This window comes from Apodemus sylvaticus, chromosome 17 (assembly GCF_947179515.1).
Source record: "Apodemus sylvaticus chromosome 17, mApoSyl1.1, whole genome shotgun sequence".
Taxonomy (NCBI): domain Eukaryota; kingdom Metazoa; phylum Chordata; class Mammalia; order Rodentia; family Muridae; genus Apodemus; species Apodemus sylvaticus.
The window spans coordinates 57,674,404-57,690,353 of NC_067488.1; the positions used below are offsets into that span (position 1 = coordinate 57,674,404).

The 15,950-nt window shown below is 55.4% G+C and overlaps 1 protein-coding gene and 2 long non-coding RNA genes across 3 annotated transcripts; 1 reads left to right on the plus strand and 2 right to left on the minus strand.

Moving 5' to 3' along the window:
* Positions 1-1,067: 1,067 nt before the first annotated feature.
* Positions 1,068-11,282, plus strand: Panx2 (pannexin 2). The gene is made up of 3 exons (XM_052160611.1): positions 1,068-1,508; positions 7,990-9,453; positions 9,948-11,282. The coding sequence occupies exons 1-3, from the start codon at positions 1,283-1,285 to the stop codon at positions 10,289-10,291; spliced, it is 2,034 nt and encodes a 677-aa protein (XP_052016571.1). The 5' UTR covers positions 1,068-1,282; the 3' UTR covers positions 10,292-11,282.
* Positions 4,022-8,244, minus strand: LOC127667547 (uncharacterized). Its single transcript, XR_007973895.1, has 3 exons — positions 8,176-8,244; positions 6,697-6,852; positions 4,022-6,005 (listed from the first exon to the last, which is right to left on the minus strand). It is a non-coding gene; the product is annotated as an uncharacterized LOC127667547 (long non-coding RNA).
* A 320-nt stretch (positions 11,283-11,602) lies between the features above and the next one.
* LOC127667546 (uncharacterized) lies at positions 11,603-15,791 on the minus strand. The gene is made up of 3 exons (XR_007973894.1): positions 15,274-15,791; positions 12,348-12,463; positions 11,603-11,735 (listed from the first exon to the last, which is right to left on the minus strand). It is a non-coding gene; the product is annotated as an uncharacterized LOC127667546 (long non-coding RNA).
* Positions 15,792-15,950: the final 159 nt, after the last annotated feature.

Consider the following 15,950-nt stretch of genomic DNA (forward strand, 5'->3'; position numbering starts at 1 on the left):
AGCATAGAGTTCTGAAGGTGGGACACTGGAGTGTGAACAGCATATCCCTTCTGAGAGGCCAGGGGGGTGCAGGAAGAACTGCTCCTGATGACTGCTTTGGGAAGCCTGGGGTGAGGGCTTGTCAGCACAGCCAGCAAACGTAGGGTGAAGGTAAAATCTGTGGGAGCAAGAATGCACCAGTCAGGCCAGACAAAACAGTCGTCCCTCCAGATTTTGCTTTGGTCTGAGATGTTTCCAGATAGCTAATGGAATATTGAAGGAAGTTACTACAGACATACACTGCAAAGGCGATGATGGAGAGATACTGAGCTAAGTGGAATCCCGCAGGAGGCCACGGACACAGAAGTTTGTGTACAGTGACTCCTAGGAGGAGAGAACATGTGGGTGGCACAGGAGGGTCAGGTGACAATCCTAGAAGCCCCCACAGCTGGCACAGCTCCGTGAATGCTGTCAGTGGGTGAAGTAGTGAAGATGCTGGGTTAACGTTATCCGCACTGGCTGGCATCCCATCACAGCGTTTAACTGGGCGCTCCTGGGTCCGGGACATGGCTGCAGTGAAGAGGCATCCGGGAGCTTTGAAGAGGACGCCCCAGAGCATTTATGTGCAGGCACTAGCCTGGGAAAGGGCTTCCTTGCCCTTGTCTGCAACACCTCACAGGGCACCCTCTGCGCCTATGTGGAGCCCAGGTCCCAGTGAAGAGCAAGAGAGCTGAGGTGTAGAACTAGAACCCTCTGGCTACCAGACACGCTCTGGACGATCTGCCTCTTTCTGTGCACAGGGCTAGGGGGGCCAGGGCTTGGCCCAACCCTGATGCAAGAGTACGGGTCAATATGAACTCGGTTAATTTTATTTAAAAAAAAAAATTTTTTTTTTTTTTTTTGCAAAGTCATCGCCAACGCCGCAGCTACGTGGAGGGTGGGGGGGCTGGGGGCGGAGCCACGCCGCGGAGTTGCCGCAGGTAAACAGCCCCCCTCCCTGGCGGGAGCGGGCCGCGCGGCCCAGGCAGGAGAGCCGCCGCCGCCCCCGGGAGGGACGCAGGGCGCGGGCCGGCTACAGCGCACGGCGGGGGCGGCGGCGGCCCGGCGCCCTGGCAGCTCGACCCCTCTCGCGGGGCGGCAGACCCCCCGAGCCCCGCCGCATTCCCGCTGGCATCCCTCTTCCAGCGCCCGGCGCCCCGCGTCCCCGTGACCTCGGTCTCCGTCGCCCCCCGCCGCCCTCTCTGGCGCGCGGCCCCGCCCGCGCCCCCCGCCCGTACCCCGCCGGGCCGCGCCCCCGCCCCCCATGCACCACCTCCTGGAGCAGTCGGCGGACATGGCGACCGCGCTGCTGGCGGGCGAGAAGCTGAGGGAGCTTATCCTGCCTGGCTCGCAGGACGACAAGGCGGGCGCGCTGGCCGCGCTGCTGCTGCAGCTCAAGCTGGAACTGCCGTTCGACCGCGTGGTCACCATCGGCACCGTGCTGGTCCCCATCCTGCTGGTCACCCTGGTCTTCACCAAGAACTTCGCAGGTGAGGCAGGGCGCGCGTCCGCAGGTGTTAGCGCCCAGCGCTCTGAGCGCGCTGGCTCTCAGCGCCAGGCGGCTAGTTCTAGTTCCAGCTGGACCGCACCCACCTGGCCAGCGTTGAGGCATTGCCCGCAGGTCTCATCACAGACCTTGGGCACCACCTCAGTCTGGCATGAGGGCTTGAGACAGGGCCGCCTGAGAGACCTCCTCTGTTTTATTGTTGTTTGTCCTTCCATTCCTTCAGCCTCAAGCGGTGAGGAGAGTAGGCCTGTCCTACACTTGCTGGCCCTCGGTATGAATGGGATGTGGGGTCTGAGTTGTAGAATGTTATGGGGGAGGGGGGGCGCTGAGGCTTGGAGGAATAGCCAGATGAAGACCAGAGAAGAATGAGTGTTGAGGGCATTGCTCAGGGATGGTGACAAGCCCATGATGCTGCATAGGATCCTTGGGGCTGACAGTGTAGGAAAATGAAGGAACTCCTGAGGAACTCTGAAGCACCCCTTTCCAAAGGTCTTCTACAGAGGAGGCCAGATGGGGGCTGGCCCTAGAGGACATCAAGCAATGATGACCCAAGTAGCCACCCTTGACTGGCAAAGGCAGTGTAGGTAGAAGGTAGGTAGTTCAGGGAAGAGTGAATAGGTTAGGAATCAGAAGTGCGGGTCAGTAGAACTGGGCCTGCTCTATGAGGGAGCAGGGTGCACCTGTGGTCGTATGCAGGAGAGGACACGTGTATGGTGGGCCCTGCCTGAGGGGACAGGGAGCAGGCTTCTGGTGACCCACAGAGATGGGAAATAGCATCCCCCGCCTGGAGCTGAGCTGAGGCAAGGACTCAGGTATCCATATCCACAAGTCGAATTTGCGGCTAGAGATGCCAGTTTCACAGCAGGAGGAAGACTGTCAGGACTCCAGAGTTCCTCTGGAGGTGCAGGTCACTGCCCTCCACAGCTACTAGCAACAAAAACAGGTATTTTGATACCCGCTTCTTCACCATCATCTACAAGTACCTCACCTTACAGGAAACTCCAGGACCTAGAGACATCCAACCTGAGGGCAGGCATCCTTCAGACTGCTTAATACCACACCAAAGGTGGGGGATGTTCTCCTGGTCTCCATCCTTGGACATCAAAGGCCCTGACACTCAAGTCACACCCAGGTGTGTGTGTATAAAGGGACCTTTAGCCATGTTGATCACAGTACCAGCAATGGGGTGGCTGGCTTACAACAGACATGTACCTTACAGTTCCAGGGGCCAGAAGTCCAAAATCTAGGTTTAGGGCGGGCCGAGTTCTCTCCAGAGGTCCTTTATTCCTGATGAGTGGTAGCTACAGACCTTCCCTGGTATTCTTTGACCTACAGATGTACCACCCAAGCTCTGTGTCTGTCCTCTGTTGGGGATTCTCCATGTCCGTGTCCCTCCCTGGAGTCACAAGTGTAAGGTTGGGATTATTCTACTCCATTCAGCTCATTTCCATCCCCAAAGGCTGTTTCTGTCAGTCACGGTACAGGGCCAGGACAACAGCAGATACTTGGGAGCACAGCTCTATCTATGACAGACATAGTAGGGCAGCTTCAGATGTGGGTGGACGGGGCCATCTTCAATGATCCCTTGATATCCCTGCACTCAGACACTGCCAGCCCAGCTTGTCACCTGGAATCCCCAAGTTAGCCCTGATCCTGGACCTGCTGCTTCAAGCCCCTGTGCTTTCCCAGACATTTCCTAAGCTCGCCTATCCATGCTGAGCTAGCCCTACCACCGTGTGAGGAGGGGTCCTAGGGCCTACACAGCACAGACAAGCCCCTATGCTCAGCCAGTAAGCCTGCTCTTGGCTGGGAGGATAGAGAAACGGAACAACCAGCCTTCCTCCTACCCTTTGCCCTCCCTGATTTCCTGTACAATTTTGAAGCACTGGTTGCCTTTCTTGGCTTTGACTCAGGATAGCCCAGGAGCTGCGTGGGGCTCTTTAACGTCCCTTTGTCCCACAGAAGCTAGAAGCATCCAGGGACGCCAAACACAAGAGAATCGGATGTGGGGAAAGGGTGTCTTCATGGCTCCTTCTCCCATGGCTCCATCATCCCTTGGGGACCACTTGGTGAGAGCATAGAAGGTAGGACGGGGACATATCCAGGACCCTGTGCCAGGTCTCTCAGTGGTGACCACCAGAAAGATTGTGTTCTTCTGGCCTCCAGATCCGTGAGGAACACGTCTGCTGTTTTAAGCCCACCACCCCACTTCTAGTAGTAACCAGTGTGACCAACGGCCACTCCATTTTTTTCTGCATACACTTAGGTCCTGCCTGTAGGGGCATTCAATCCTAAATGTCAGAGGAGGGTGCTGTGTGGATAACCCTTGTAGAAAGAGTCTGCCCTCCATATAAGTGGGTTGTGCTACGTCCCCCAATCCTTGAGCCCAGTACTGGTGATCTCCACCCATCAGAGGTAAAGACAGAGCTCAAGGTTTAGGAGTTGCCTAAGAAAATCTCAGACAACTCCTGTCTAGAGACCGGCTGGTGATGGAGCCAGGGCAGCTGTGAAGTAACTCCCTGCCACTCAGGTAGGAGTGGGGAGTCAGTACACAAAGGCCAGAAGTGGGGAGGGGGAGGCAAAGAGCCACCAAATCTTTCAGACGCAGACTGGGAGGCCATTCACGACCTTTCCTGAAATAGTCAAGTCATCAGGTCCCATGTGCTTGGGGGTTTTTCTGGGTATCACCTGTGTGTGAGCGGCTATCCAGCTCACAGAAGTTGGGTGCTGCCCAATGTATGCCTTGTTCTCAGCACTCTTTCTTCCTTAAGGAAGGAAAACCAAAGTGCCCTATTCTGACAAGCACGGGTGGCCTTTCCCTGGGCATGCCACCCAGCGGGGCAGATCTCTATGGTGGGTCTGTGAGACTCAAGGCACTCAGATACTAGCCCATCTCCTTTTTTCCTGTGGTCCCTGAAAGATCAACCCTTCCCATCCCAGGTATGGGCCCCCACCCCTGCAAGGCCCGCAGCACTCTGAAGCATCCACCCATACCACTGCAGGAGGTATCGGAATGGAGTATTCCCCCCACGCACAGACACACATGGGACAGGCAGCTTGAAGAAGTCAGGGCCACCTGTTATCTGCCCACACTGCTGGAACACACTGGCACAAACTCTGGCTTTAGACAATGTTCAGGACCAGGGTGTGGCTTGGCAGCAGATGCTTGCTTAGCACACTAGACGTCCTAGACTATCAGCCCAGCACCTTTCACCAGCCAAAAAAAAAAAAGCTGGTGAGATAGCTCAACAAATAGATGTGTGGCCCTAAGCCTGACAGCAAGATAGCCAAGCTACAGGCAGGGCTGGTCCAAACGAGCTCCCATTGGCAAGTCTGAGTGCACCTTCAGGGCAGAGCTACACCATGACATTTGGCTCAGGCCTTCTGTGTCCATCACTGTCTTTCTTTGAAAGGGACCCTGTGTTCCCTTGTACCCCTCAGATAATCCAGGATCATCTGCCTTGAAGTCCTTCATCCCAGCTGCAGAGTCGCTCTTAGCAACCGATACAAGGTCTAGAAGTTAGGCTGTGAGAGCTGTCATTCTACCATGAGGGAGTCTGGATGAGCAGGGACCTGCCCTGGGGTGAGGAGAACCTGGAGATGAGCTGGTGCTGGAGCTGCCCAGAGGCGACAGCCTCAGCAGAACCAAACCCCGTGAAAGCTTTTTCTTCTCCAAGTGGCAGAGGCTTCAGTGAGCTGGACCATGTTCAGGCGGGACCCAAGGAGTGGGCTGGAGATGTGTCTGGGGCTCAAGTTCAGCCTCAGCCCCAGGCAGAGTTTCAAGTAAAAACCCTACAGGTCTGTGCCTTTACGATTCAGACCTGCTCTAGCCGGAGGCCACAGCAGTGCCCTGTGGCTTGGGCTGTTGACCCCCCTGCCACTGTGATGGCAGACTCAGCTTAGAAGGTTCCTTGGCTAGAAATCTCAGTGTATTCTCATGAGCAGAAAGGTGCCCAGCTGTCCGGTTCTAAACTGTATTGCCCTGTGGGGAAAGGACTTTTCAGCAGCACTCTGTAGAGCTAGCCCTGTGTGCACTGAGATGGACCAACTTTCATATCTCCTCCTTGAGCCCCTGTATTTACCCAGACAAGAGCCCATCACCTCTAGGAAATCCCAAGAGAGGGGCCTCAGACAGAGAGCTCCACACAGCCACTGTGTCCAGGTGCCTGCCATCCTGCCCAGGTCAGGCTCAGCACAAGTCCACAGCATCAGCATCCTGTGGTCGCCAACCATGCTTGGACCCTTCATCCCAGCCCTTCGGCATCTGCCATGCCGTCAGAAGCACCACGTGCCTCTGCAGACACGGGCCAACTAAGGAGGAGGTCGGCTCCGCTGAAAGTGTCCGTGGGAGTAAGGGGTTCTCTCCTCTTGCTTGCCCAGCTTACGGTTTGGCTGGACATTTAGAGATGGGCTTGATTCAGGGTGGTCATCAGAGTTCCTGGGAGCAGCCCAGTCACCATTCTGTGGCTTTAGGGATCAGCTATAAGGACAAAAAAAAAAAAAAAAAAAAAAAAAAAAAGAATAAAATTCCACTTTTTTTTTCAACCAAGAGAGCCAACTCCTTTGCTTCCCCTGTTTGCTCTTCTCAGAGCCCAGCCCAGCCTGCCCCGGACACCTATCCTCTAGGACCTCAGGTTAAAGGGACAGCTGTCCCTGACTGTCCCTAGCCTTCTCTTCCACCCCTGGCCATGCCCAGGTCACCAGCGCTCATATAGACATGACCCCAACTTCAGGAAGCCTCAGTACCTGACCATCTAGGCAAGGGTCATTCTTACCTCTGTCTAGCCTTCCCACACCTCCATTGCAACCCTCCATACCTTCCCAGGACCATATGAGGAAGACAAGTGGCCACAAAGCCACTGGTCTTAGGGTTCCCCTTGACTAGGGTTATATTCTGGTATCCTTGAAGCCTAAGTGTCTTTGACTTTTCATGATAAGAGGCTGCATGAGCAGATACTCCAAATGGTAACCAAGGTGCTAGTCTTAAGTTAGAATGGGGCCAGGTCCCCCATATGCTGGTACCACAAGAAAAACATGTGGGCAGTGAGGTCTCTGTCCCCTGCCTCTTGGGCCCCCTGAGGACATCAACTGTGATTAATATCCGTGTTGGTTACTTTTCTTGTTGCTGTAGCAGAAACAATTTAACAGAGGAAGGATTTGCTCTGACTTACAGTTTCAGGGAATACCACATGGGGAGAAGGCATATGGCGGGGGTGGCTCCATCCGTGGCAAGAGCTCCCGGTGTGGCTCCTTCACGCTGAGGTGTATATAGGCCCTCCCTAGTTCCATGCTTCCAGCGAGAACCCACCTCCCAAAGATTCCACAACCTGCCAAATCAATGTCATCAGTGTCACCAGCTGGGGCCCAAGTGTTCCAACACATGAGCCTGTTTTATAGGGGGCGGGGCGTTTTATATTCAAGCCTCATTAGTCTTCCTGTTAGCCCCGGTCTCTGCCATCTCCCTGTCCAGACTAGCCAATTAGACCCTGTTACGTCCTGATCTCAAGACCATGGTGAAGGCCTTAAGCTGGAGCCAGTCTTGAGTATAAGAGAGATGGCTAAAGCAGAGTTGGCTTGGATTAACGCCATAGGAAACCATGGCCTGGTATCTAGGGATCATGACCCAGTCTGGTGGACTTTGAGCCTCCTAGTTTTCTGAAAACGAATTGAAAGCATAAGATTGCGAAACAGACCTGAGCATGGCCCAGTGCAAGCATGCGTGACGTCCTTTGCTTAAGGATGTGTATCCACGTGAGCCAAGCGCAGCGGGGCCCTTTGTTCATTTTCAGCGGCAGATGTGGCCAGCCAGTGAGCATTCCCTAACACCAGTATCCAGGGTTCCCACATTTCCCTTCCTCCAGGACAGGGGGACTTGTGAGACCCCTTACACCTGTCCCAGGGAGATTTTTCTTGGAATCTAGGCCTCTGTGACTGCCTCTGGCTAGATGGGAGCCTCTGGGCCAACAGTCCTGGCAGTGCAAAGCCAGTGACAGAGATGGCATTTGGTCCATGTGGGATGCTGAAAGAGGGACTCTGGCTGCCCACATGGTCTGCCATGATCCTCTCTCGAAGTTTTGTCCTGTACATATAGTCTTTATGGCTTTTCTAGACCAAGATAGATAGTATAGGTCAATTACACTCAGGTCTTAACCCCTGGCTAACCACTTTGTAAGTGGTTTTCAGGATCGGAACCATCCACACAACACTCTAGTCAGGACGTGGTGAGGGAAAACTGGGCTGAGAGGAGTGGGGGTCCGTTTGGGGAACAGCAGTCCCTGCATAAGGCAGGCAGCTCTACGGGAGGGGCTGTAGAGCCCATGCACATGAGAGCCCAGCCACCTGCATAGGGAGGAGTCTGAGCAGAGACGGGATCAGGTCCATCCCATGCCCTTCATCCCAAGACCTGGTCTTCCTCAGACTAGTCCCACCTCTTGCCCTAGCCCATGTCTCCTCTCTACCCTCAGAGGAACCAATTTACTGTTATACTCCGCACAACTTCACCCGTGACCAGGCGCTGTACGCCCGTGGCTACTGCTGGACAGAGCTGCGGGATGCGCTGCCCGGCGTGGATGCCAGCCTCTGGCCATCGCTGTTTGAGCACAAGTTCCTGCCCTATGCACTGCTGGCCTTTGCGGCCATCATGTACGTACCCGCCCTGGGCTGGGAATTTCTCGCCTCAACACGCCTCACCTCCGAGCTCAACTTCCTGCTTCAGGAGATCGACAACTGCTACCACCGAGCAGCCGAAGGTCGCGCCCCCAAGATTGAGAAGCAGATCCAGTCCAAGGGGCCCGGCATCACGGAGCGTGAGAAGCGAGAGATCATTGAGAACGCCGAGAAGGAGAAGAGCCCCGAGCAGAATCTGTTTGAGAAGTACCTGGAGCGCCGCGGCCGCAGCAACTTCCTGGCCAAGCTGTACTTGGCACGACACGTCCTTATCCTGCTGCTCAGCGTGGTGCCAATCTCATACCTATGCACGTACTATGCCACCCAGAAGCAGAATGAGTTCACCTGTGCCCTGGGCGCCTCACCTGACGGGCCGGTGGGTGGCGCCGGGCCCACGGTGCGCGTCAGCTGTAAGCTGCCATCTGTGCAGCTACAGCGGATCATTGCAGGCGTGGACATCGTCTTGCTCTGCTTCATGAACCTCATCATCCTAGTCAACCTCATCCACCTCTTCATCTTCCGCAAGAGCAACTTCATTTTTGACAAACTTCACAAGGTGGGTATCAAGACGCGCCGGCAGTGGCGCCGCTCGCAGTTCTGTGACATCAACATCCTGGCCATGTTCTGTAACGAGAACCGCGACCACATCAAGTCGCTCAATCGGCTGGACTTCATCACCAACGAGAGCGACCTCATGTACGACAACGTGGTGCGCCAGCTTCTGGCTGCCTTGGCCCAGTCTAACCATGACACCACGCCCACTGTGCGGGACTCTGGCATCCAGACCGTGGACCCCAGCATCAACCCCGCGGAGCCTGATGGCTCTGCTGAGCCACCCGTGGTCAAGCGGCCCCGTAAGAAAATGAAGTGGATCCCCACCAGCAACCCGCTGCCACAGCCCTTCAAGGAGCAGCTGGCCATTATGCGCGTGGAAAACAGCAAGACTGAGAAACCCAAGCCTGTGCGCAGGAAGACAGCCACAGACACACTTATTGCCCCGCTGCTGGACGCTGGCGCCCGGGCGGCCCACCACTACAAGGGGAGTGGAAGCGATACAGGCCCCTCCTCTGCCCCGCCTGCTGCCTCTGAGAAAAAGCATACCCGTCACTTCTCCCTGGACGTGCATCCCTATATCCTAGGCACCAAGAAGGCCAAGACTGAGGCAGTACCCCCTGCCCTACCAGCCTCCCGGAGCCAGGAAGGTGGCTTCCTGTCCCAGACAGAGGAATGTGGGCTGGGCCTGGCTGCAGCACCCACCAAAGGTAGGGAGCCAGGCAGGTGGGGGAGCAGGAGGTGGATTCCCCAGGAGCCCTGAGCAGGAAACTGGCAGTCCCTGCATCTAGGGGAAAGGAGGGAAAGCACCAGAGGACAGTGTAGATGAGGTGGCGACCAGGGTTGGTCACAGCATAGGTTGACCAGATGGTTGTTTGTAAAGAGAGGGCCAGGTCTAAGAAGAGTCTGGACGGTCCCATAAGGCAGAGGGTGAGGAGGAAGGCAGGACTGTGGCCACCAGGAAACATGCTTCCTTCTGTCAGTAAGGGCTTCAGGCAGATGTGAGCCACTGGGGGAAGATTCAGCAATTCAGCAAACAGCATTGCTATTCCTGGGGAGTCATTAGCCAGGCAGGCTGCTAAATGCAAAGGTGCCTGCCATCCATGCCAGTCAGGGGCCAGTAAGTGCCTGTGGGTGGCACCAGGAGGGCGGCAGCAGCGAGTGAGCTGGATGGTGAAACGCCTGTGTTCCTGCCTGTTTTCAGATGCTCCGCTCCCTGAGAAGGAAATCACATACCCCACAGAGCCTGCCCTGTCAGGGGTTCCATCTGGGGGCTCATTCCATGTCTGCTCACCCCCCACGGCCTCTGCTGCTGCTTCCCTGTCACCAGGCAGTCTGGGCAAGGCTGACCCCCTCACCATCCTCAGCCGAAATGCCACTCACCCCCTGCTCCACATCAGCACGCTGTACGAGGCCCGGGAAGAGGAGGAAGGAGGCCCCTGTGCACCCTCAGACATGGGCGACCTCCTCAGCATACCCCCACCCCAGCAGATCCTCATCGCCACCTTCGAGGAGCCAAGAACAGTTGTGAGTACTGTGGAGTTTTGAGGGGCAGGGCCTCCCCAGGCCACCAAAACCTCTCCGCGTGAGCCAGGGATGGCCCAGCTGAGCCTAGGCTTGGGTGGATCTGAACTCTGCTCACCCGGTACTGCCCACACCCCGCAGCCTCCTGTATGCATGCCTCGGGGTCCCCAGCACCCTTTCCGCCTGGCTCACCATGGCATCCACAAGTGCAGGCTGGGGCTCGAGCGCAAGGTGGGACAGGGTGCCCACCCCAGCATCAGGCGCCCCCACAGTGGGCTGGGCCACGAGATGAAGAGTTTATTTTTTTATAGTGGGTTTTGTTGTGGACTGACACAGCTCAGCACACGCAGTTGGGCCCAGCCTAGAGTAAGTGAGGAGGGTGCTGGGGAAGGCAGCACTGGCCTCAGGACAGACCCCAGGGGTCACTCACTTAAGGGCCTGGCCCCTGCAGAGGGACCTGATGCCTTCAGGTGGGCGGACCGAGCGCTGCCCCAGGTCCGAATCAACATGCACTTTCTTAGCCTGACACACACTTTATTTTTCCTACGATTACTGTAACTGATGAGCGAGCTTATTTATCATCAGGAGAATGAGGGTGCATTTAAAGCAGAGGATGATGCGTGTGAGTGGTCTAAGCAGAGGCGGGTGTAAACGTGCCAAGGAAGCAGGTGTGGGTACAGCACCTGCCTGAGTGATTGAGTGTGCCAGAGAGGCACAGTGCCCATTGGCAAGTAAGCTCATGAACAAGCTGGGAGCAAGTGTGCGGTGAGTGAGCCTGAGTACGTGTGAGTGTGCAAGCGAGCGAGCCAGCAGGCGAGCGGCACCCACGTGAGCGGTGGGTGAGAGCAGGCGTAGGCGCTAGGGTGCGAATGAGGGAAGGAATACAACGCAATAACCACATCCCCTTCCCTGGGTCCCCAGCTGCTGGCTGGACGGCTTCCCATGGGAGTCCAGGCCCCACTGGCCCCGCCCCTATTACCTCAGCCACGCGCCACGTGACGCAGTATTAACAAGGTAGCACTGAGAATATCAATAAATACTATTCTGATAACTGCCTGTGCCTTGAGGCCCTGCCTCCCTGTGCTGGCGGTTCGAGCCCAGCCTGCAACACCCCATCAACGCCCGGGCATCTCTTGAGAGCACTGGGAAACAGTGGGCAGGGCCAGGCAGTCCAAGATGCAAGAACATCAGGCCGCCACCCAGAAGTGTGAGGAGGGGCACCGCGGGGTACTGGATTATGGGGCTATGGGAGGACAGAGTATCCAGAGAGCTCCCTGGAGTGGGGCTTAGTCTTTTAGTTACTGTTTCGTTGCTGTGAAGAAACACCATGACAACTTAAAGAAGAAAAAACATTTAATTGGAGGATTGGCTGTAGTTTCAGAGGGTAAGTCCATGAACAACATGGTGTAGAGCGGCAGGCAGGCAGGCAGGCAGGCACTCGAGCAATAGCTGCAGGCTACATCTTGATCTGCAGGCAAGAAGCAGAGAGAGAGACTAGGTCTGGTGTGGGGCCCACCCCAGTGACACCATTTCCAACAAGGCCACATCTGCTAATCCTCCCTTAACAGTCCACCAACTTTGGTGGGAACCAAACACTGAGATAGGCATATGGCGACCATTTTTCTTCAAACCACCACATAAATAGCATCGCCTGAGGCTCTGTTAGGTTTATTACCAGGGACCACAGAGCTGGCGGGATCCAGGAAGGGTTCTTGGCTGGTTGTGGTCAGGATGTACTTAAGTTCCTCAGGCCCAGGGCTCACTGAATAAGAGACGCCTTGAAGACAGGTGGCTTAGGAAGCTACGCCAGGAACTTAAGGACATTCAGAGGCATAGGCTGTATATCAACCCGGAGGGGCTCAGCTGAGATCAGAGCAGCCACCTCTGCCTGGCTTGTGCCTCTAGAAAGCACCTTAGCCAGCTATGGTACAACCCTGAAGTGGTCAGGACAAAACGCTCCCATGTCCTCCACAGCAGCAGCTGCCACCAGTCAGCCTAAGCACGCTGCACATGCTGACCATGGAGAGAACACATTCTAGTTTTATTATCTGTTTAAAATGTCTTGTTATTATCCACTTACGCTCAGGGCAGATCACAGGACCCCTGCCATTGATTTCGTGGGGGGGGGCAAGTCTCAGGGAGTTCGAATATGCTAGGCAGGTGTTCCTTCACTGAGTACACCTCCAGCTCAGATTCCTGCCGTAGGAAAAGCATTTATCATTCATAGATAATAGAGGAGACACCCCCCCATACCCAGGGCACACTGGGGAGCACCAGGGTGAGGCACTGGCAGAGAGAGTTGGGAAAACAAAGCTATGGGCTTCCTCAGGAAGGAATAGGTTAGGCAGGCGAGAGGCAGAGAATCATCCAGTATGGGTGCGGGACTCACAACTGTGCCTGAGTTTCTGCCTTTGGAGTGATTGGGGCAGGTGGGAAATGAGACAGAGTGTGGGGAAGGGGAAGTGATGGACACTGTACATAATGTCTGTCACCTGCCGGCTCTGTGGAGCAGCCTGCCTTAGAAGAACACCTGACCAGAGCAGGCAAAGCTCCAGGTCAGAGGATCAGAATACCACAGACAGCCAGATATGACACCACAGCATTTAATCCTAACAGTTGGGATGCAGAGGCAGACACCTATCCAAGTTTGAGACCAGCCTCGTCTACATAACTAGACTCAGACTAGCCAGGGCTACATAGTAAGACCGTCTCAAAGTCAAACCAAAACCCCAAATAATACAGTACAGAAAAGGCATATTGTCCCCAGAAAGCACGCCCTAAACTGATGTGGGACACTGTCCTTGGCATTCCAGGCCTCATTCAATATTCTCACATGTTCTAAGAAGGGACTTCTTAGACCCAATGGAACCCTGGGAAAAAAGCTGGCTGCCTCCGGGCCGCTCGCTTCCCTGGAGAAGGCAATCCCTGGTCTGATGACCCACAACCACAAATTGGCCCCCAGATGAGGATGAGCAGGCACGGTAGCTAAAGTAACCTATAACCTATAAACCTCGGGGTACTGGCCTCTTCCCTGCTCCCTGCTCGCATATCCATCCGCTGCCTACGCGTGGTGCATAATCTGCCCTTGCATGCGTTGTACCCACTCCCCACCTTTTGAGCTCAGCCTGAACACCCCAGGGCTTGGCTCAGAGGGGAAGACACTCAGATTAGGGACCCACTGCTCTGCGTGGTACCAAGGCCAGCTGCTATACTTTCTTCATAGGTCCTGTTTCCCCAGTGCCACTGACCATAGACTATCCAGACAGTGGATGCATGCATGTGTGTGCGCACGCGCGCTACCCCGGAGCTTATGCAGAGCTGAAGTAGACATGAGAAAGGCTGGTGCGCACTGGATCCGGGGGCTGGCTCTTTGGGAGATCTGAGACCAATAAAGCAGCCACTTGTGACCTCTGTTCTTGGATAAAGCCTAGAAAGACCTCTCAGAAGGGTCCTGTGTGGGAGGGGTCGGGGCCTTGATTAAACAAGGCTGTACTTATTTCCATGTGGAATTGAGAGTTGACCTACAAGGGGCTGCTATTGGGGAAGGGGTTCAAGTCAGTGTCCTGAAGAAGCAGGCAACATTGTGGGTACTGGATCTACTGTCATCTTACTCCTCAGAAGTGTCCTGTGGCCCCATGTTTCCACAAGCTAGTCACCTTCCTGGAAGCAGATGGCCAGGGACCTGAAGAAACATAGTTCTGATCCCTGGGGTCAGACAAGGCTGCGCCCCTTGCCAACTTGGGGCTCTCTGGCTTCTATCCCAGCACTTCTTCTGTGGGACCTTCTGGATGGTCTGTGTTGTTCTCAAAGCTGGCCTCTCCTTAACACACCCCTGACTAGGAACCTAGGAAGGCCTTCCCCTCCCCCAGTCCCCCTGTTTACTCCCAATGGCCTCAGATAGCTCCTTCCTCTTTCTAAGGACTCTGGGCTCCTCTGGCCATGTCAAACCCTTTCCCTGCATGGCTTACCTCAAAAAGCCCCTCCAGCAGCTGCCCTGCTAAACACAGGGACATTCCATCTGGCCAGCTCTATGATACATCACCCACTCATCCCGTGGCACAACAGAACCTGCTCAAACAAAGCAGCCTTGGGAACAGCTGTTAGAAAGCAGAACTCAAGCTGCCATGCTCTTCTCCCAAGCAGAGCCTAAGATGTGAGGGAGGCCTGCCGTGGTCTCCCTGGCAGCGTGGCCGGACATGTCCTCCAGACACTGCTTCCTATTTCTGGCTCCCATAGACACCAGCAGGTCAGAGGGCAGCCCTGGTTTTCATCATCTGCCTCCCCAGCAGCCACTTAGCCAAAATAGAATTCTGGCCCTTCAGGGTCAGCATCTACTTAAAATATCACCCCGTGCTCTGCCACCTTCCCCCCTTCCCGCCTTCCCACCTTCCCGCCTTCCCGCCTTCCCTGGGCCAGCAGTCCTCACCTTATGGGGGGATCTCACATCAGGTACCATGTCTATCAGAACAGTAGCATTCTTACAGTTATCACGTAGCAATGAAATAATTTTATGGCTGGGGGAGTCACCACAGCATGAGGAACTGTATCAAAGGGCCACAACATTGAAAAGGTTGAGATCCACTGCCCAAGACAGGCATATGGGAGTGGTGGCACCGTGGTCTGCCCACAGAAAAAGACAGGCTCAGGGAGAGCATTGCCAGGTAACCAGAGCTAGAACCCAGACCCCTTCCTGACACTAGCCCGTCACTGAGGTTTTCAACCAAACAGTACAGGTACTCAGAGAGGAACCCCATTTGTGCCACGTGGAGTGTGCCTGGCAGCCTCAGCTCTAAGTTCACCCTGCCTTCTGCTGAGCTGCATAAATGTGGCTGGGGAGGCCAGAAGAGGTGGTCACAGAACACAGATATAGGAGTAGTAGACGACAGGGATGTATCCGAGACCCCCAGAACAAACAGGTGCTTCACTAAGGGGCAAGGAAGGCAGAGGTCACCTTGAGACCAAGCCCTTTGGGGCACCAGGAATCCCGAAGAAGACACAGCGAATACCTGCCAGCAGCCTCCATGCTGCCGCTTGTGTGACAGACTGCAGGAGGGAATCCTGCCTGGTGCGCAGATTAATTATCTTCCTCACAGGGGTCAAGTTCCAGGAGGGCCATTCAAAGGGACAAGGTCAAAGGCAGGATCTCCAAAACTCAAAGCCAGAGTTGCAACCTCTCCCTTTGGAACCTGAAAGGGCTGGATGGGGCCGCTGGGAACTAGCTTACTTCCGCTTTGGGGAAGGTCTATGCCAGGGCCTGCTTGGGTAGTCACTTCTGGCTTCCACAGTAGACTGTCTTGGGGTACTCAAATGGAAACATGTCCACTGTGGACTTACCCTGCTATCCTCTCATCCACTCACCACCAACCCTGAGCAGGAGGACCAGCAGCCCTCTGCAGCCCGGAGACGTGGCCTGAGTAGGCCAAGTGGCCTCACTCCCTGCCCTGCTCTTTAAGATGCCCTAGGAGATTGGTGAGTTTGAGGCCTGGGTTAAGATACTGGGCACTTGAGAGGCTGTCACTGGGGCTCCACCCACCCAGAGACGCCGCAGTCCCCGGGCTCTCAGTCACGTGCTGCTGAATGTGGACAGAGGTCCAGATGGCCTGCGACTGACTGGGCCAGCATTTACATCTTAGGCTTCCCCTTGAGCCTCTCCACTTGGCATGCGATTCTCCAAGGAAGCCAG

Excerpts from the sequence above, each read along its gene's own strand:
- Panx2 (XM_052160611.1), top strand. The coding sequence starts at position 1,283 with ATGCACCACCTCCTGGAGCAGTCGGCGGACATGGCGACCGCGCTGCTG. Across the intron at positions 1,509-7,989 it reads CTTCACCAAGAACTTCGCAG|AGGAACCAATTTACTGTTAT; the intron begins GTGAGGCAGGGC and ends CTCTACCCTCAG. Across the intron at positions 9,454-9,947 it reads GGCTGCAGCACCCACCAAAG|ATGCTCCGCTCCCTGAGAAG; the intron begins GTAGGGAGCCAG and ends GCCTGTTTTCAG.